Below are 19,843 nucleotides of genomic sequence, written 5' to 3' on the forward strand. Positions count from 1 at the left end.
TACTCAATAGGAAATGTATAGAAAATTTATAATACATATATGATCTATGACACAACTAATGCGTATGAAGGATGCTCTTTTTCTTTTTAATCACAAAAATAAGCATTAGAAAGTCGATTCTCCCCCCAGAACATCTAATCTAAGCTGGTTCTTCTGTCATAAATTTGTAGAATTTCCTCCTTTGTGCGGCTCTGAGGCATGAAAACGCACTGGAACTGAGAAAGGTCAAAGGGCGCCAACGTCTGGGGTTACCGAAGACTTTTTCCAATTGGGTCGTCTTTAGATTTTGGTTTCTAAAGCTCAGATTGGTGGGGGGGGGGGGGGGGGGGGGGGGGGGGGGGGGGGTGTAAGCAAGTAAAGAGGCTAAAATACGGACGTAAATGAAGTGGTGAGATTAGTCAGCATTTTTAACAAGCGCGCACTTGGGCTGATCTGTTTGGGTCGCCGTGAACACCAGCAACGCGTGGAAGTAAACATGTCCGATGCTCGTGGCGTGACTCCGTGAGGATGTCGCAATAAGCATGTAATTAACGAGTAATTAAGCATGAGCGTAGCGTGGATACTGCCAATCTATTTCCTGTCAGGCTTTGTGATGGGGGAGCAGACGTCTGTCCGCTCTCGGAGCAACGCGGCCGTCAGCCGTTCAGCCCGTTATGACTGGGAAAGGGAGGAACAGGCAGAAACAACCTCCATCCGGCCAGGCCGCCACCCGGCGTGACCCCCAGCTTCCCCCTCCCCCTGCTGTGCGGTGACGTGCTGTCATGGGAAAAAAATTACCGTTCGCCCCGTTGTGGTTTGGTTGCAGAGTTCATGTTCCGTCTGTGGGCCTGTTTTATTTCTATGCAGAGGCCTGAATTCCCAAAGTGAGACGCTCCGAGTCTCAGACAGCACGTCACTGGATGTTGCTGTTGTCATCCGTGCCGTTCGCCTCCGACATGTTCATCTTCCCCATGGAGTGACCCACGTGGTTCACCCCGTCCCTGCGAGGCGGCATGCGCTCGTTGATGCGGTCCAGGCCCTTGGCCTCCTCGAAGCTGGTGATCTTGTGCTGTGGGGAGAACCCACGGATGGCTACAGGGAGAAAACGCACAGCGGGATTAGGCCAAAGCGTTCCTGATGCCGTTTCGCCGCAGCCGAGACGTCCGATCGGTTTCGCTGACGAATGAGCGCCGCTACGTGTGGCGTCTTGTTTTGACTCGCGCACGGTCGCGAGACAGACACTTCAAAGATCCCGTTTGTCACTTGCGTTTGTGCACGACAAAGGCTTTAAAAATGCAGAAAGGAGACGGGTATTTTTAGAAGGTAACAGCGGCACATCGTCTGCATGCGTAAACGTCTCCAACTATGGCGTTTTCTTGTCTGTTCCTGGCGTCACGTGGCAGAAAATAACACTTGCGCAGGGTTCTCGCAGACTCGTAGCGACGTATCCGACTTACCTTTGGGAAAAGAACCATTTCCTGCCAGTGATTGTGGAGAAAAAAACGTTCATGTGCAAATTGAAAAGTAAGAAATGATAATGCTGCGAATCGCCGTCTCAAACTGAAGGGTCTCGGTAAACGAGCAGGGATTATTTCAGACATCACAAGGAGCTCGGGATGCATATTTAATGCTGATGTTCTGAGCTGTCTCTTGTTCTCGTGCATGCACCACTTTTAAGAACTGGATGGAGGGCATTTACAAGCTTAAAAAAAAGAGAACACAATGAAGTACTTTAATCATGCACCTCTTAGCAGCACTTGACTTTGCAGCTTGTTGTAGGCAGAGACGGAGTGAGAACAAGGACACTGATACGTAGCCTTGGATTTCATTTGTCTTCGAGGGGAATTTAGTAACAGAAAATCACAAAACAGAACTAAACATAGTGGAAATAAGGCCACTATTAGCAACGCCACCGTTAGCATCATCTGCCATCAGTTTGTGTGCAGGTCAACTTTAGCTTAGCTCTGTTTAACTATCGGCCCCCTGAGAGTTGACATTTTCGCCCCAGTGTTCGCCCTGTGTAAGTCACCTAGATATTATCCCTCGGTTGTCATAGAAACTGAGAATAAGTGGCAATTTCCCCCGCGCCAAACGCGCACTTCAGGAAACCGACCGTAGTTGTGATCTGCTGGCTAGTAGATGCTGCTGAATATAAGGGAAACAGATAACATCTGCGTGTGGTTCTTTATCGCGCATGTACTCGTGCACTTCAGAAAGGGCAGCGTCACAGTTTATAGGGGCTCGAGAGACACTGGCCCTTGTTGTTCTGTAAATGTACTGACTGTATAAACACCCGCACCAGCAGCTGAGAGACGTCTGCATCTCTTCCCACGCTTCCTCCCTGCAGTAATATTCCCATTACTTCTGATCAACCTCACTGCCGACTGTTCTGGTTCTGCCCCGCGAAATCTGGCCGGCTGGAGCTATTTCTGTGTGTGTTGATTGTGGCACTTGTAGCAGGAAACCCTGACCCGTATGTTGAGAGGGGTGGTTGGAGGTGGAGCGCGGGTTTACCTTCTCTGTCCTCATCATGCGGCTCGAGTGCTTCAATGGCTTCAATGGTGGCTGAGGGGGGAGGAGGAGGGTAGCAGGTTACTCCTGATAAAGCCATGCAAATGCCAAATGCAGCCTCCCTCCAGGGATTCAGCGGCTCGGGCCGGGCCACAACGAGGTACACGTGTTGACCGGCAACGCAGCCAAACTCAGAGGAGTGCGACATGCATTAGTACGGAGAGAGTGAGCCATAAGACGGATGCCAGGGATGATCCATAGAAAGAGAGCGACAGAGACCGTGAGATGGGAGGAGCGACAGGCTGAGTGGAGAGTGATCGATCGTCGGTGGGGGAGGAACCACCGCTTCGGGCCTGAAGCTAAATATTTCATTTTACATCTTGAAAAAGTTCATGTAACCATTTTTTTTTTCTTTAACAGGTGCACCCGCTGTAACTGGGACACTGCTATGGTGCAAACATGAGGATCAGATAACAAGTTTTGCTCTGGTAATATTTCACCCGTAATACACAAAATAGCTGCAAACGTCTAAGACAAAGCCCACTGGTCTGCGTTAAATTCAGAGGGGGGGGGGGGGGGGGGGGCGGGCGGGGGTGTGGCAGGCAGGACTGAGACGGTGATGAAGGAACTGACCAAACAAGATGGAGTAAAGGCTAGCGAGGAGCTGCGCCGCGTACTCACCGCTCTGCAGCGTCTGTCTGCCTCCAGAGAGAACTCCGCTCGGCAGCATGCCAGTGGGCGTCAGGCCCTTAAGCGTCAACACATTCTCGCTCTCCTCTCTGCAGAAACACGCCGACAGACAAACGGCTCAGGAAACTTTGGTCAACCCCTTGAAACAGAAACTCCACAGGGCCGCCGCACACCCCCTCCCCCCCCTCACAGTCCCACGTCCACGCACGCAAACGCCGTGGCTACCTGAGCACCGAGAACATTTTGGCCATCTTCCCAATGGCTCGGATCTTGTTTTTGATAACCTCCTTGCGCGCCGCAGCTGCATTGGCTGAAAAGAAATGAAATGAATGTTATTAGCGGCTTCACGGGCGTAAAAGAGGCCGTCGTCAAAGCCCATGAAATCCACAGGAAACTGTTTGCTGGGCTTTTTTATAAGACATCAAATACTCTGATTATATGTGATTTTCATGAATGCAATCACAGGCCATAGGCTGTTGGAGAACAGTGGCGTAATTACATGCTGAGGTGAGCCTTCGCGTCACCACGGCTGCACAGAATGAATCAGAACCCCCGCGAGCGCGCGCCGCAGCGCAACAAACCGGCCCGGCGTTAAGTTTTGGCTGATTCCCGTCAAAACTCACCGTCAAAGATCTCATCTTCGTCATTCATGAGTTCATCGTCGGAGCAGATGCTCAGCACATTCACCAGCATTTCTGTGACTGGAGGAGAGCAATAAAAGGCAGGTGAAAGGGGAGGATAGCCCCAGAGCCGGGCTCTCTCTCTCTCTCTCTCTCTCTCTCTCTCACACACACACACACACATACACATGCGCACCAACGATACCTTTTTCTCCGACAAACGGCAGAGACCAGGTGAAGACGTCCATGAAGTTGGGCAGCCAGTAGGGGTGAGGGGAACAGTTGAACTGCCGGATGTTCATGACATTGTTTTCATATTTGAGTACAGCAGCTGTTGGGAAGCAGAACAGGCAGGAGAAGCAGCGTTTAAGCTACAGCTGGTGGAGCTTCTGGTCCCTCTCGCTCACCCCAGAGTCCCTGACCTCTCTAGTATTACTGATGCATCTGCATGTATGATGTTTATGTCTGTTTCCTCCTCATCACCCAGCTGGTCATTAGCAGGCTTGATTGTAGCGAATGAGCTGAATTAAAGAACTGTGGATGTACAGATTAGCCTAAACGAGTGTGTGTATTTGTATGTATGCAGAGGCTCGTACGCACACACAGAAGTAGCCAATCATCACAGCAGGGGTGACATTTATGGTTTTTATAGGAAAAACCTTCAATAGAACGCAGAATTCGGTTATGTAATATCATCTTATGTGAATCTATCTTGCATAACAAGGCCCGCTCGGAGCAACGGCAGGCTGCGGATTTTACAATCTTTCATGTCCCCACATTAAACAGTGCACAAGTTTTTATTTTATTTTCAGTTTTCTAAACATCCTCCGTCTGCGCTTGCAGGGAGGAGAGCAGAGACGGAGTGGAACGATATATCCAACCGCTAGATGGGCTAGCTGAGGCCAGGGGTTGCTGACACTGTTAGATCAAGAGGAATAACGCCACATGGAGACAGTCAGCGATGCCGACAGTCCCTCCCACGCGCCCCATCTCCCATAGCCCATAGCAACCAAGACACAGATCTGAGAATACAAACGAGTGCTCCCTGATGCATTCTGACTGCCGCTCGCAAGCTAAATGCAGTTACCTTAACCCATGCATGCTATTGTGGGCTCTTAAATGGAGTTTAATACAGCAGCACCGAAGATTTTAATCTTTTTTTTAAGGCACAACCTCCACTGAACACCATCTTGGTTCTACATACCCTGGCCGTCGACCCCCGATTTTAATACAAATACATTATTTGCTGTTTTTTAGTCGTGGCTCGGACATCTAGTCCAGCAATCCAAAAGCTAACATCTGTGTTACGTCTGATTATCAAATAAATCTGTATCACAAATGAGAAACACAATTAACTGCTACTAAACCTCAGGAAAGAAGACTGTCACCTTGGCCGTCCACACATAAAGTAGCTGAGCAGGAGCTAACAGGGAGGCAACGCGCTCGCGTGTCACATGAGGTTGCAGCTCCCATCGAAAACAAAAACACAAAACATGGTTTTAATAGAAAAACCAGACCAGAAGAACATCTAAACAGAAACAGGAAGTCAGAGGCTCGCAAGGTGACTTCAGCTGGAATTCCTCATGCTTTATCTTTAGCCTATGCACTCATGCCTACAGTGTTACCACAGCAACGCATTCAGAGATGTTGCCGATGTCTGGAGGCAGCGTTTCAGTCCGATCACTTATATAACGAGTCGAAGTAAAGGTTGTGATTAGGTTGAATAATGTGAATAAAAGCGCGGCCTGTCATGAAGCATCAATGTCATAGAATATTAAATATAAGTCGGTTCTGTTAATCTGACCCATTTTACAACGGCGTTGTCGGTGCCATTTTATCCAGACCTGCAGGGGGCAGCATTTGCAGCTCCAGCTCTTGAGCAGTGCCAAAAGAAGAGCGTGTGTGTGTGTGTGTGTGTGTGTGGGTGTGGGTGTAAGGCAACCTCTGACACACACCTTTTTACAGAGCAGCAGTAAATACCACGCACACACACGCGCACGCACGCCTCCGAGTGACACCACGAGATGCAAAAGTAGTTTTCCTCACCTTTGTTGTTGTAAACGTCCAGGTAGTTTGGCGCTGAGAAGATGGTGATGAGGGACGGGAATCCCGTGGTCTGACTTTTACGATACATCCGGTAACTTCAAGGAGGTCGGGCCCAAGTTGGGAAAGGGGGAAAGGAGAAAAGAGGGAAAGAGGGAGAGCTTCCTTAGCGTGCGCGTGAAGGTGGATGCTAGTTATGTTATTTGCGTGCCTGGAGGACCTACCCCGCATCTTGTGCCTCGTGCGCTCGGATGATGGATAATAGGTTATTGCTCTGTAAGAACTCACACACCGCTGGGTAACTGGGAAGAAAGGGCGAGGCATCAGTTCCGTGACAGGATGTAAATCTGCGCGCACGGAAAGTGAATTCTGGCGGAGGATGACGCAAGCGCGTGAAAAAGAAAATCAAGCTGCTACCTGCAGGAAAAACAGGCAAACCAGCGAGAGGTTCCTGCCCTCTGGCTCAAACCGGACAGGAAAATACCTGAAGGGAAGCCAAGCGTGCGAGGCGACTCCGGCAGGAGGCCGAGGCCACAGCAACACGCACGGTAACGCAGCGGCGGAAGTGCAATTAGCGCCTGACTCTGCCCCCCCCCAAATGTTGACATTAATAATGTTCCGTGTGAACGGAATCCAGAAGTTACGATGTGTTGTAAATGTTCCGACTTTCCGGAACCGAAGCGTTTCCTAAAGACGGATGGAAACTGTCGTCACGCCGCTGCTGACCGTCCTCCAAAGTCATGTGGTGTTTTTCAGGTCAGATGGACGATGAGCTGTCCTGTCAAGAGAGATGATGAAAACAACACAACTTCCAAAGTGTCAATTTGGGCTTCCGAGCTGTGTCGCGGCCTGCACGCTGAGCAGAGCGGTCGGGCCCGGATGTAGCAGCGCTCTCCCTCTCTCTCTCTCTCTGGAATGTTTTGTAATACGGAGAAGGTGGTGTTATGTCATCCCTAAAGTGTACCGTGCCCCCAGCCTGCGTCTCCTGGGTTCACTGGAGAAATTTTAGATACATTAGCTCTTTTTAGAATGTGGAAATGAATGTCCTCAATTCAACAGGACCTCAATCTGTCACATCCCAGCAGGTTCAGAGTTCTGAACTCCTTTGTGTTTGCTTTACTTGGAAGTAGCTGCGCGACTCCGAACAGCCTTTTCAAAGGAAAACTATCAGCAGAAAACCAAAAGTTCCTCCTCCCAACGTTGGTGCATCTGTATTAGCCTAACTATTCCGCTAACTTGCTAGCCTGGATTGAAACTGACACTTTGTGTTAATTGTGTTCGATTTGGCTGCACTGACTTCAAGACCTTCATCAAACTCTTTATTGACATTGTGACACTTTTGGGTTTATTATTCCGTAAATCTTTATACCACGACCTTGATTCTCCAACGTGTCAGACCTCTTAAACCAGTAATTTGCTGTCTAGTCTTTATCCCTAAAAGGATGGAGGACATTCATTTGTCCTGCAGACATGCGGTACCACACAACACACCCTTCCTGCTCCCAGCTGCTGCTTCCCTACAGCCACCGCTATCCACGGACCCATCAAACTTTCAAAAGTGCTTAAAATATTTAGTGTTTAAAATATTAAAGTGCTCAAAGGTTTGTGCTGGAAGAAAAACAAGGAGACCGCTGTGCCCTGGGCACCTGGCGAAACTGTGCCATCCCCATTTATCTGGGTCACATGATTAGCATTCCCATGGCGGCCGCTACATAAATGACAGGAATAGCCGCGTTACGCGCTAGCACGGACGTGCTGTAACTCATCCCTCCGTGGCTGATGTGCGGAACGTTGGTGCGAAGCCAGTGCTGCTCTGAAGGGTTCGATATAAAGTGCTAACGCTGGGTGCACAAACGCCTCTTGTTCCTGAGCTCGGCGCTGTGCACGTTTGCCAAAAATTACATAAAAATACAGATCTGAGAAGTGCACGGAGCGTTTTATTTTCTGTCGGCTCCCACAGCATCTATCGACCAACATGAGGGCGCGGGCACTCACACACTCACACACACACACACACACACTCACACACTCACACTCACACACACACACACACTGCCTGCTTGCAGCTTGCATTCCTTCTCCCCCCTGTGTGAAAACACACAATTATGTGTTGCGAGCCTGTGAGTGAGAAGAAAGCACGCAAGAAATCTGACAAGTGAGTACGAGCGAAGGAGCCACAGAGAAATGGGAGTGCGGCGTTGTGGTGTGTGAAAGCGAGAGGTTTGTTTTTGTTCTTCCCCGTGAGAAGAGCTTCCTGTCCGGATGGGTGTCATTACATACGCGTCCTGTGGTTTATATATAGGAAACATACCCCTGGAAGAATATCCCTTCCTAAATGCTGCAGAAAAATAAACACAAATATCGAACAAACGGTGACACAACCTGACAGATTGTGGCCGGCAACAGTCGACCTCGCGGAAGCGCCACAACCAATCGCATCACATTCGGGATTTTGACCTTTTCCTGCCCCCGATTCAGTTCAGGAGAGACGGTAAACATTCCTGAGCTACCTGACTCCCGCACGAAGGTATCAACTCTGCGTTGGTTCAAAGCAAACAAGGATTATGGGGAGTCTGACAGAGTCGGAGGCCCCGCCGTGGGACGGCTGCTGTGCTGTCGCCCCCCCACAACCAGACATCAGGTGGAAAGCGAGGTAAAACAGACCTTCCCTAGAATGCTAATTAGCAACATGCTACACGTGTTTCATTGTGCTGCCTCCACCAGCTGGGTCAGATTGCTGCGCCCCATGTGTTGCACCTGTACCTGTGCTGTACTGGCAGGAGACGCAGTGATGGGGGGGGCAGGCTTGGGAGCGAAAGCAGAGCCGAGCCGCGGGGAAAGTGACGGCTATTATCGCTACATCCCCCACACATCTAGAGCCTAATCCTGCTCCTCGTGCACGGCCGATAAACGCTTTCTTCGGACCTGTTGTTTAACAGCAGCCAAAGGGGGGATGAAAAGGCTCAGCTGCCCGCCGAGGAGCGCCGCCTCTCGTGGGAATCCGCTGGGTTGTTTTAAATCTGACGTCCAGGTAAAATAGTTCCCCGCCTAATAAACCGACCGAAGCTTCAGAGAAAAAGGAGCCGCTAAGCTTTCACAGCAACCTGGGGGGTGGGGAGGGATGGGGGGGAACCAGAGGGATAAATCTCCCAGCTTTCCTTTTTCCTCGCCCCCACATTGCTGCTGGTTTTCAACCTTCATTAAGAACCCCCCCCCCCCCCCTCTATCACAGGAGCACTCGCTCCTCTTCCTGTCCTCTGTCCTTATCTCTGTACGTTTGGGTCGATCAACGTGGAGACGTGACTGACCTGTAGAAGTATGAGCAGCCTCGCACCGTGTTGTGGCTGAAATACTCTTGGGTCTTCTCATTGCCGAAGTCCTCCAGGGGGTCGGACCACAGCAGGTCGCACATGGGCCCGAAGGCCGGCGGCTCCTTGAACCGATCCAGCTGAAACAAGCAGAGATTCTGGCTTTTAGAGCAGGTTCGGTCCGGCCCGGCTGGTGCGGGAGGAGCTTCATACCTTTTTAATGTCGTCTAAAGTGTGTATTTCAGGGGAGAGTCCGCCGTGGACGCACAGGAACTGTTGGTTCATGAGCGCCGCCAGCGGAAGGCAGTCGAACGCGTCCATGCACGCGTCGTAAACCTGCTCCGAGTACTTGATTTTACCTGGAGACACAAGACACGCGGGATCACTCCAGAAAGGTCAGGCATCACCCCCAACACCCCCCCATAACGGGGGCGAGCGTACTCACATTCTTGCTTGAAAGTGAAATATTCCGTCAAATGTCTACATTCATGATTTCCACGGAGTAAAAATAGCGTCTTTGGGTAGAGGATCTTCAGCGACCACAGGTATAAAACGCACTGCAACGAAAGCAAAGGGACAGTCAGACGGGGCCCGCGGGGCCGACCTGGGGGCTCCCCCCTGGCCCCGCCCACTTTACCTCGATACTGAAGTAGCCGCGGTCGACGTAATCCCCGAGGAACAGGTAACGCGTGGTGGCCGGTGATCCTCCCACTTCAAAGAGCTTCATCAGATCAAAGAACTGCCCGTGGATGTCGCCGCAGACTGGAAGATAACCAGCAGAGTTCAGAAAGAACGGGAGTGATTAGGTCCTAACCCTACCTAACTCTGCCTAACCTAACCTAACCCTACCTAACTCTGCCTAACCTAACCTAACCCTACCTAACTCTGCCTAACCTAACCTAACCTAACCCTACCAAACCCTAACCTAACCCCTAACCTAACCTAACCCTACCTAACTCTGCCTAACCTAACCTAACCCTAACCTAACCCCTAACCTAACCCTACCTAACTCTGCCTAACCTAACCTAACCCTACCTAACTTAACCTAACCCTACCTAACTCTGCCTAACCTAACCCTACCTAACCTAACCCTAACTAACCTGACCTAACCCTACCTAACTCTGCCTAACCCAACCCTACCTAACCTAACCCTAACTAACCTGACCTAACCCTACCTAACTCTGCCTAACCTAACCTAACCCTAACTAACCTGACCTAACCCTACCTAACTCTGCCTAACCTAACCTAACCCTACCTAACTCTGCCTAACCTAACCTAACCTAACCCTACCAAACCCTAACCTAACCTAACCCTACCTAACCCCTAACCTAACCCTACCTAACCCTACCGAACCTAACCCTAACCTAACCCCTAACCCTACCTAACCCCTAACCTAACCCTACCTAACCCTACCTAACCTAACCCTAACCTAACCCTACCTAACCTAACCCTACCTAACCCCTAACCTAACCCTACTTAACCTGACCCTACCTAATCCCTAACCTAACCCTACCTAACCTAACCTGACCTAACCCTACCTAACCTAACCCCTAACCTAACCCTACCTAACCCCTAATCTAACCATGTTTCCCTGCAGCTCAACACTGTGGCCCAGACCTACGTCTCATTTCCATCACTGCCTTCAGTTTTTCATTATCATCTCCCTCTTTCTGCTTCTCTTCCACCCATCCTCCATCTCCCCCCTCTCTCTCTCTGCCCCCCTCTCTCTGCCCCCTCTCTCTGCCCCCTCTCTCTGCCCCCCTCTCTCTCTGCCCCCCCCTCTCTCTGCCCCCCCCCCCCCCATCAGCTCCACAGTGGCCTTCGCCCACTCAGAGCTCAGAGCGCTGTGAGTGGGAGACTGCCTGTGTGACTAAAGCAATCAGAGGCACACATGCGCACATGTGAGAGGAGCCGTGCACGTCAAGATTCACAAGAGCGTGGCTAATAACGGACCGCTGCACATCGCCTTCCCACACACACACACACACACACACACACACGCACACAGCCGCTGTGGTGACACCGTAGTCAGACGTGTCACGTAGACGGTGCGTTTAAGGCCACCTGTGCACCTGAACTATACACTCAGAATTCCCCCTAAACAGCTGTTGTGGTTCATATATTAACACGCACATGTGACCTCAGCATATAGAGTTGTTAAATCCGTCCCATGTTAACTGGCTAAACCCAGCGGTCACCAGGAACACCAGTCACACCAGTCTCACCAGTCACACCAGTCTCCTCCCTCCTCTCCTCCATCCCTCCTTTCTCCCCCCCCTCCCTCATCCCCCCCTCTCTCCTCCCTCCCTCACTCCTCTCCTCCCTTCCTTCCTCCTTTCCTCTCCTCCATCCCTTCCTCCTCTCCTCCCTCTTTCCTCTCCTCCATCCCTCCTCTCCTCCCTCCCTCCCTCCTCTATCCCTCCCTCCCTCCTCTCCTCCATCCCTTCATCCTCTCCTCCCTCCCTCTTCCCTCCCTTCCTCCTCTCCTCCCTCCCTCGTCTCCTCCCTTCCTCCTCTCCTCCATCCCTCCTCACCTCCCTCCTCTCCTCCATCCCTTCATCCTCTCCTCCCTCCCTCCTCTCCTCCCTCCCTTCCTCCTCCCTCCCTCCTCTATCCCTCCCTCCCTCCTCTCCTCCCTCCCTCCTCTCCTCCCTCCCTTCCTCCCTCCCCTCCTTCTTCCCTCCCTCCCTCCTCTCCTCCATCCCTTCATCATCTCCCCCCTCCCTCCTCTCCTCCCTCCCTCACTCCTCTCCTCCCTCCCTTCCTCCCCTCCTTCTTCCCTCCCTCCCTCCTCTCCTCCATCCCTTCATCCTCTCCCCCCTCCCTCCTCTCCTCCCTCCCTCCTCTCCTCCCTCCCTTCCTCCCTCCCCTCCTTCTTCCCTCCCTCCCTCCTCTCCTCCATCCCTTCATCCTCTCCCCCCTCCCTCCTCTCCTCCCTCCCTCCCTCCTCTATCCCTACCTCCCTGCTCACCTCCCTCCCTCCTCTCCTCTCCTCTCCTCCCTCCCTCCCTCCCTCCTCTCCTCCTTCCATCCCTCCCTCCATCCTGAGGTGAGGAGGACCAGCAACACCTCCCCACACAAAAGCCTGAGCTGGTGTTGAACCCACAACCTTCCTGCTATGATGCAAGTCTCAAACTCTTTGTACTAAATTAGACTTTGTGGGTATTTTTAGCCAACACGGAGGTTAAAAATACATCCATTTACAATCCCGTCCAAGCAGGAAGGAGCTCGGAACGCTCCGGAGCGCCACACAAAGAGACATTTTGGCTTCTTTGCAATGCAAATATGAGTTGAGTTTGTTTGATTTTGGTGATTAAAAAGCCCCAGAGAGAGAAGGATGATGAGTCTGCTTGAAAAGCGACAGTTAGTGCACTCACGTGCGCTCCTATCGTGCACAATAGCGCCTTCCTCACTTCAGTTCTCTCCTCAGCTTGAGCGAAACGATTCCGTCTGAACGGGTATCGGCGAGGGAGGCTAACGGGTGCCGAACCACCACAAACGGACTCGTTCAACCCCCGCGTGACATCGAAACACATCCTGACCCGGAGGTCGCGACCTGCCGTGCGGCAGCACACCTGTGACGGGCGCGTCGATGTCCAGGATGGTTTTCTCCTGACGCAGGATGGCCGCCCCCTCGTTGATGATGCGCAGCGACACGGCCTCCTCCACGCGGCCCTCCTTGGTCAGGTGGGCCTTCAGCAGGTCAACGCGGGGCTTCCCTTCGCCGTCGAACACCTCCTTCATGGTGAGGCGGTGACTCAGAGGGAAGGGGACGGCTGAGGACAGAGCACATGCACACGGTGACATTTCAACCAGGAGGTGGACGAGTGGGTGGGTGGCATCGCTGTCGCCATGACGACGGGGCGATACCGCCACATTGCCGGATCCGATGCGGGGAAAAGACGCAACGTTACAGAATCGCTGCGAACGATGAAGGAAGTCGGGCAGAGACGCCGCTTGATGAAAAGGCTCGCCTGTGTTTGGCCGGCAGGCCTCGCCGCGCTGCTGCTCATGCATTATACAGCATCTTTAGCATGAAAATGAGACATTAATGCAAATGTGTGCATTGCGTGTGACATATGGTTACGTCCCTTTCTGCCGGGTTTACATTTGTACAATAAGCACACAGGAATAAAATGATGAATAAGTTACTCAGATTACAGCATTACTTATTTAAGAGGGGAGCCGACAGCACGGAACAGAAAATTAGGGCCTTTCTGAGGGCGGCTAGTTTTACAATGCAAACACGTTCGCCAGCTGACACGTGAAACAAGCAAAGTCAGATGATAATAGTGTTTTTCTCCCCGTGTACGGATGGATGTTAAGTCTTTTTCTGAGCTCTGAAGCTCGGCTAACGCCTAAATGCTCTGTTCATCCAGCACTTTCCTTGGATTGCTGCAGCCCGTGGCCATTAAAATGCGCCAGTCACCTACTCAACAGACTTACTGTGAAATCCAACCGGAGATCACTGCTCCAGTGGCTGCTGAGGTTCTTCCCTGCATCTGGTGCTGATCTGTGCCTGCTCAGCTCGGGTGGCGCTGTGTATTAGCATTAATCTACACATCATCTGGCTCGACGATCTCTTTTGAACTGTCGAGAAACGACCGGCTTCATTTGGGCGTAACGCAACCTTGATGAAAGAGTGCAATTGTGCTCATTTCACACAAATAAACCAGGACTGTAAATTAATGTTCAGCACAAATAGCCCTTTTTCAGTAAGCTGCTATTAGCATCCAGTCAAACTGTGGCTAAATTCAGCTAACCCACTATTGCTGTACAGTATTCGCGCAAACAAAGGGAGCTTAAAGCTACAGGGCACAGGTAAATATAATATAATAATAATCAAGGTTCCTGCAGACGTTTGTCAGTAGTGACAGAAGGTATTATCAGTAGTGGAACGCTGTGGCAGATGTTAGCTAAGCTAGTTGTGGCACTAGCGGCGCGTTTTATCTATTTTTGTAAAGTTGGCACGTAGGTATCTTTATCACAGGGTGGCTCCTGGCTGCGAAAGGCACCTGAGCTGGCTGATACAGGTGCTTTTTTAAAATGTAAAACATTTTAGAAACCATCTATTCTCTGGTTCTACAAACCAGTCCTGTGATGCAGTACCGGTATATAGGATGCTATATGTGCAAACAGAGCCACAGCAGAGCCAAATCCAGAGATAATGAAGGAAAAAGGGGAGAAAAGAAGAGTCTCGAGGCTGAGACTTAAACTGAACACCATCAACCTGCTCTTTAATAATGAATGCTTGACTTGAGAAATCTCAAAGCCGCTGTTCTCGGGATAATGAGGCGAGCCGGGGCGAGCAAATTTAATGGGACGAAAACGCTTCACAGTGTGAAAGTGTGCATCTGCGGTGGCGACGCCTCCTCTGACACTTCCCCAGCCGGCACACACTCGGCACGGTCGCCGCTCAGGTCTCAGCCTCGTTGATGACTTCAGTCTCATTCTTTTAAAAACCACAAAAACAAAAACCCAAGATGGAGCAAAGCTCCTGAACAAAACCAGAGTCATCCTGCTCACAGGGCTGGCCGATGTATGGAAGCGTATATCTTTATCTAAAGGAAATATAAGAGCAACTTCTTGCTGTTTTAGCACACTTTTCCTGTTTTAGCAGCAGCCATATGAGTCTTTAAATGCACACGACTACATATACACTCCTGGTTCTGATGCCTATCGATGAGCATTTGCTTGGAGATAAATATGTAAACTATAGGTCATGTTGGAGCCTTAAAGCCAAGGAGCCATCATAAATGCGTGTTGCTGAGCTCTATACATCGCCCGAACCCTCGCGCTCATTTAAACTGGAAAAATGAACCGAAACGGAGTAAAAGGACGATATCATCGCGCTGAAGATGCTCCAGGAAGGACATATATAATACATACGCCACTTCAACGCCTGTCACCGAGCGTGCATGGAGATGCATTAGCACGCCGTTATAGATTACAGCATGTGGGGAGATGAAATGAGCCGACTTCTGCTTGGCACCCAGGCGGAGTTGAACTATGAAATACTGTATGTTGCCGGGCAACAGCAGCAGCAGAGCAGCAACAGCAGCAGCAGCAGTAGCAGAGCAGCAGAGCAGCAGCAGCAGAGCAGCAGCAGCAGCAGAGCAGCAGCAGAGCAGCAGCAGAGCAGCAACAGCAGCAGCAGAGCAGCAGCAGCAGAGCAGCAGCAGCAGTAGAGCAGCAGCAGCAGAGCAGCAGCAGAGCAGAGCAGCAGAGCAGAGGCAGCAGCAGCAGTAGCAGCAGCAGCAGGCAGCAGTAGCAGGCAGCAGCAGTAGCAGAGCAGCAGCAGATAGCAGGAGCAGCAGAGCAGCAGCAGTAGCAGCAGCAGCAGTGCAGAGCAGCAGTGCAGAGCAGCAGCAGAGCAGCAGCAGCAGCAGCAGCAGAGCAGCGCAGCAACAGCAGCAGCAGCATCAGCAGAGCAGCACAAGCAGCAGCAGCAGCACATAGCAGCACAGCAACAGCAAGCAGCAGCAGCATCAGCAGCAGCAGCAGAGCACAGCAGCAGCAGAGCATCAGCAGCAACAGCAAGCAGCATCAGCAGCAGAGCAGCATCAGCAGAGCAGCAGCAGCAGCAGCACAGCAGCAGAGCAGCAGCACGCAGAGCAGCAGCAGCAGATCGCAGCAGAGCACAGCATCAAGCAGCAGCAGCAACAGCAGCAGCAGCAGCAGCAGCAGAGCAGCAGCAGAGCAGCACAGAGCAGAGCAGCAGCAGCAGAGCAGCAGCAGCAGAGCATCAGCAGACAGCAGCAGCAGAGCAGCAGCAGCAGCAGCATCACAGAGCAGCAGCAGCAGAGTAGCAGCAGAGCAGCAGCAGCAGAGCAGCAGCAGAGCAGCAGCAGCAGAGCAGCAGCAGAGCAGCAGCAGAGCAGCAGCAGCAGCAGAGCAGCAGCAGCAGAGTAGCAGCAGAGCAGCAGCAGCAGAGCAGCAGCAGAGCAGCAGCAGCAGAGCAGCAGCAGAGCAGCAGCAGAGCAGCAGCAGCAGCAGAGCAGCAGAGCAGCAGCAGCAGAGCAGCAGCAAGCAGCAGCAAGCAGCAGCAGCAGAGCAGCAAGCAGCAGAGCAGCAGCAGAGCAGCAGCAGCAGAGCAGCAGCAGCGCAGCAGCAGCAGAGCAGCAGCAGAGCACAGCATCAGCAGCAGCAGAGCAGCAGCAGCAGCAGAGCATCAGCAGCAGCAGCAGCACAGCAGCAGAGCAGCAGCAGAGCAGCAGAGAGCAGCAGCAGAGCAGCAGCAGCAGCAGCAGAGCAGCAGCAGCAGCAGAGCAGCAGCAGAGCAGCATTGTTGCAGAACACCAGTGGAGCTTCAGATCTAATTAAATGTGAAGAAGCGCGTCTGCAACACGCACTTTGTGCTGGATAGCGCACGTTATAAGCGCGTGCTGTCCCTGACTGGCCTGGCACGCGTTCATGTGATGGGACTAACGAGGGGGTGCACGTTTGAGAGGTCCAGCACGGCCTCATCTTCCCACTCGGGTGAGAGCGCGAGCCCGTGGCGCGTCCGCGTGGCTCTCCGGCGCACGCGTTTGTTGTCGCGGGATGATTTATTCAAAACTTCCGCTTTGGAACCATCAAATAATGGATGAAGCGTCACGTTTGGGGGGGGGGGGGGGGGGGGGGGGGGGATTCTTTAAGGATACAGCCGCCGCCACGCACGGAGATGAAGACTAACGTCAGTGTGTGCGAGGAGAACGCGCAGATCAGAAGGAAGATGGTTCTCAGGTGGACGCGGAGCCGGAAATAACTGACCTGAATACGCCTCCTGATGCCCACACAGTCGCGCGGCTGCCTCACAACACAGGAACGCATCAGCGGCAGTTTTTACTGGGGGGGGGGCTGTTTTATCACTTTGTATTGGATGTAAAGACGTTAGAGGAGGAGATCTGTGAAACGGGGGTGTGCGGTAACTTCCGGTCACCTGTGCGGTAACTTCCGGTCACCTGCATCCTTCACTTAGTTCCACCGTGGGTCCGATTCAGGATCACGTGTTTCCCAAACACGCCGCACATGTGCACAAGGACCTGATAGTGGAATGGTGAAATAAGGCGTTTGCGTACGTGCACGACGTGAGTGGCGCCTGCGGCCCCGGTCACGTGTCTCACTGTGCGGGTCACTTGTAGTTTTTCTACTATTTCGTTGCCCAAGAGGACAAAGTCGTTGACGCTGATTGCTGGCGGAGCAACTGGGCCACCGTGGGAATAAACCAGGGCCCGGTTCTGAGTGTGTGAGCGGCTCCGTGGTCAGAAATGAGCAGAACTAACTGAGTTACGGTACCGGAGTGAGCACTTCATCATTCCCCATTGATCCGAGTTGGACCGTAATTCTCAGACGAAGCAGCCGCCTCTGAACGCAGCTGCCGGGGCTCCCTTCTAGCTCTGCCCCGCTAATCACATTAAAACGTGACTCACTCCTGCTGAAATACCCCATTAAATGCCCCCTTCTCCAGAGCCGGTGCAATCCTGCTGCATCACGGGCCCATCTGGGCCAGAACCCGAACCGAAGCAGCATCGGTTCGGAAGGAAACATTTTCAGCTGTGAAAAAGCAGGTGTTGCTGTGCAGCGCCGCCGCTCCGAGGCTCTCCCGCACGCGCGGCGGGGGCTGTGCACGGAAGAAAAAAAACAACCCCCCAACAAACAATTGTTTATCAACATCAAAGCCCCGCTCACTACCGTCCGGGCGGCCGCGAACGCACCATTGGCGCACGACATCCCGGTAAAAAGGCCATGTTCTGCAAAATAAAATGAAAAACCCCCAAACCCCCCCCCCACCCCGCACGGCCGCGAACACTCGGGCTGTTATGCAACATCCGTGGCAAATGTAGGCTAACTTACATTTCACCACCCGCTCGGCGGCGTTCAGGACGATGTCAGCGTTGGACATCTTCATGGGCAGTTGCCGTCCTTGTGGCAGAAGCGTTTCCCCCCCTCTTCCTCCCTTCGGAATCTACTCCCGGTCTTTGTCGACGAAACGCGACTGAAGCTGGGGCATCACTCGGACGATGCGCCCCCTCCGTGCGTCGGTGGTGCGCGGGGCAGGTCTGCGGATCCCCAGGCAGGCAGGCAGGCAGGGATGGATGGATGGATGCTGGATACTGCTGGAGCTGCTGCTGCCGCCGCTGCTGTACTAAGCTGTTAATGTGGGGGAGGAGGATGAGAGGGGGGGGGGAGAGAGGGAGGGAGAGAGAGAGAGAGAGAGAGAGAGAGATTTGCACCGCCTCGACATGGCGGTGGAGGGAACTCCCACGCAAATGTTTCACGGGACTGCCTGATGTTACCATCAGATGGAGGCTGAGGCAGAGTCGGGGTTGCCCCCCCCCACGCACGCCCCGCGCGCATCCCCGGTATGCGTGATTCCAGGGATTTATTGGCTTACTGCGTGCACGGTTTATGTTGTTCAGGATGCGGCCAGTTTGTGCTGCGGGAGCGACAGTGGATTATTGCAAATATCAAATGAATCCCCGTCACATTTCGCATGCGTCTTTACAGCTTTTACTAGATTATTATGCCTCGTGTCTCCCTCGAGCCGGATTCTTTTTCAAATGAAATGTGAATTCATATTATTAACGCGTTTATGAATGAAAAGAGTGACCCTCAAAATACTAAAAAGCAAACATTACTGACGCTCTCCTCTTGCTTTACCTTCATCCACATAGAATTGGAATAAACACACCAGATATCGGCTGCGATGCCGCTGGTCGCCGACAGGGGGCGCTGTCTCGTGCCCTGATAACATGCTCATTATTGTCTTATCGGTTTTATTTCCTCCTCAAACTGTCTGATAACCGATCTCGGAGTGTTTTTTTTCTAGCTTTGAAGCTGATATTGTTACAACCCGTTTGACTGTTTTCTAATGCAGCCCTAAACTCTTACAAGTTTACAAAAAGAAAAACAGATTGAATGAATTTGATTAACTTAAGTCTCAGGTCTTCTGTACATTAATGCAACGCAGCTGCCATCCGGCTGAACATTAATAAGTAATTTCAATAAAATTATCGTCTGTCTTTAGGGGTTACGATGACGTCACAGCCACAGAACGTCGTCTGTAAATTAATCCGCCGATCAGGCGACTTAACTTCACGATTAACTCCGTCACGAACCGACTGCTAATGTGTTTTTTGGTTGATTTTTTTTAAATTCTTCACATCTCACCGCCCACTGAACTCACTAGGACTCAGGAAATCATCATTATATTCTGTTTCTTAACTTGGTAAATATTGCTGCCAGCGGTTCTGGCGTCTCGCCACTAGATGGTGCTGTAGTCCCGGATTTAAACCGCAGTCCCGCATCAGGAGGGACAGTATTTGTATTTATATCAGCAACCCCAAAGGGTGGCTTGGGGGGGAAGGGGGGGGGGGGGGGGGGCGGTCTCTCTGCACCACAGAAGGAGTGAAGGGAGGGAAAAGGACACCAGCAACCCTCCAACACTCCACTTTAATCGACAGCAGCGTTCAATATCCATCTGAGGTGCACAAGGTTTGTCCTTGAAGTTGCCAATAATGGCGGAGCGACAAATTACAGAGTGGTGATGAAAGGGAAGAAGAAAATATACTGTTAATTTTGAAATTTTGAGAAAACTGGAATGAAATTAAGAATATTTACAAAAGGTTTTGGCACAAAATCTGACGTTGAGCTTCAGAACAGCTCCTGCTTTGGCTTGAAAAGATCCTTGAAGTGGCAAAGTGATGTGAG

General features: G+C 51.9%; 1 protein-coding gene across 2 annotated transcripts; it reads right to left on the reverse strand.

Annotated features, from left to right (window-relative positions):
- Positions 1-325: 325 nt before the first annotated feature.
- ppp3ca (protein phosphatase 3, catalytic subunit, alpha isozyme) lies at positions 326-18,282 on the reverse strand. 2 transcript variants are annotated; one of them, XM_011611605.2, is made up of 14 exons: positions 17,987-18,281; positions 12,727-12,927; positions 9,789-9,913; positions 9,597-9,708; positions 9,365-9,510; positions 9,152-9,291; positions 6,068-6,145; positions 5,847-5,941; positions 4,006-4,131; positions 3,804-3,881; positions 3,406-3,490; positions 3,172-3,269; positions 2,494-2,544; positions 326-1,071 (listed from the first exon to the last, which is right to left on the reverse strand). In XM_011611605.2, exons 1-14 carry the CDS (start codon positions 18,039-18,041, stop codon positions 893-895), a joined length of 1,569 nt encoding a protein of 522 aa, XP_011609907.2. In that variant the 5' UTR covers positions 18,042-18,281; the 3' UTR covers positions 326-892. The 2 variants fall into 2 exon arrangements, with proteins under 2 accessions (XP_011609907.2, XP_029703850.1); XM_029847990.1 differs by lacking the exon at positions 2,494-2,544 and having other exon boundaries at positions 17,987-18,282.
- Positions 18,283-19,843: the final 1,561 nt, after the last annotated feature.

This window comes from Takifugu rubripes, chromosome 15 (assembly GCF_901000725.2).
Source record: "Takifugu rubripes chromosome 15, fTakRub1.2, whole genome shotgun sequence".
Classification (NCBI taxonomy): domain Eukaryota; kingdom Metazoa; phylum Chordata; class Actinopteri; order Tetraodontiformes; family Tetraodontidae; genus Takifugu; species Takifugu rubripes.

Coding starts and splice junctions, on each gene's coding strand:
- ppp3ca (XM_011611605.2), bottom strand. CDS start 18,041: ATGAAGATGTCCAACGCTGACATCGTCCTGAACGCCGCCGAGCGGGTG. Junction 9,292..9,364: donor CTTTAGACGACATTAAAAAG/GTATGAAGCTCC, acceptor TGCTTGTTTCAG/CTGGATCGGTTCAAGGAGCC. Junction 4,132..5,846: donor GGACGTTTACAACAACAAAG/GTGAGGAAAACT, acceptor GCTTCCCAACAG/CTGCTGTACTCAAATATGAA.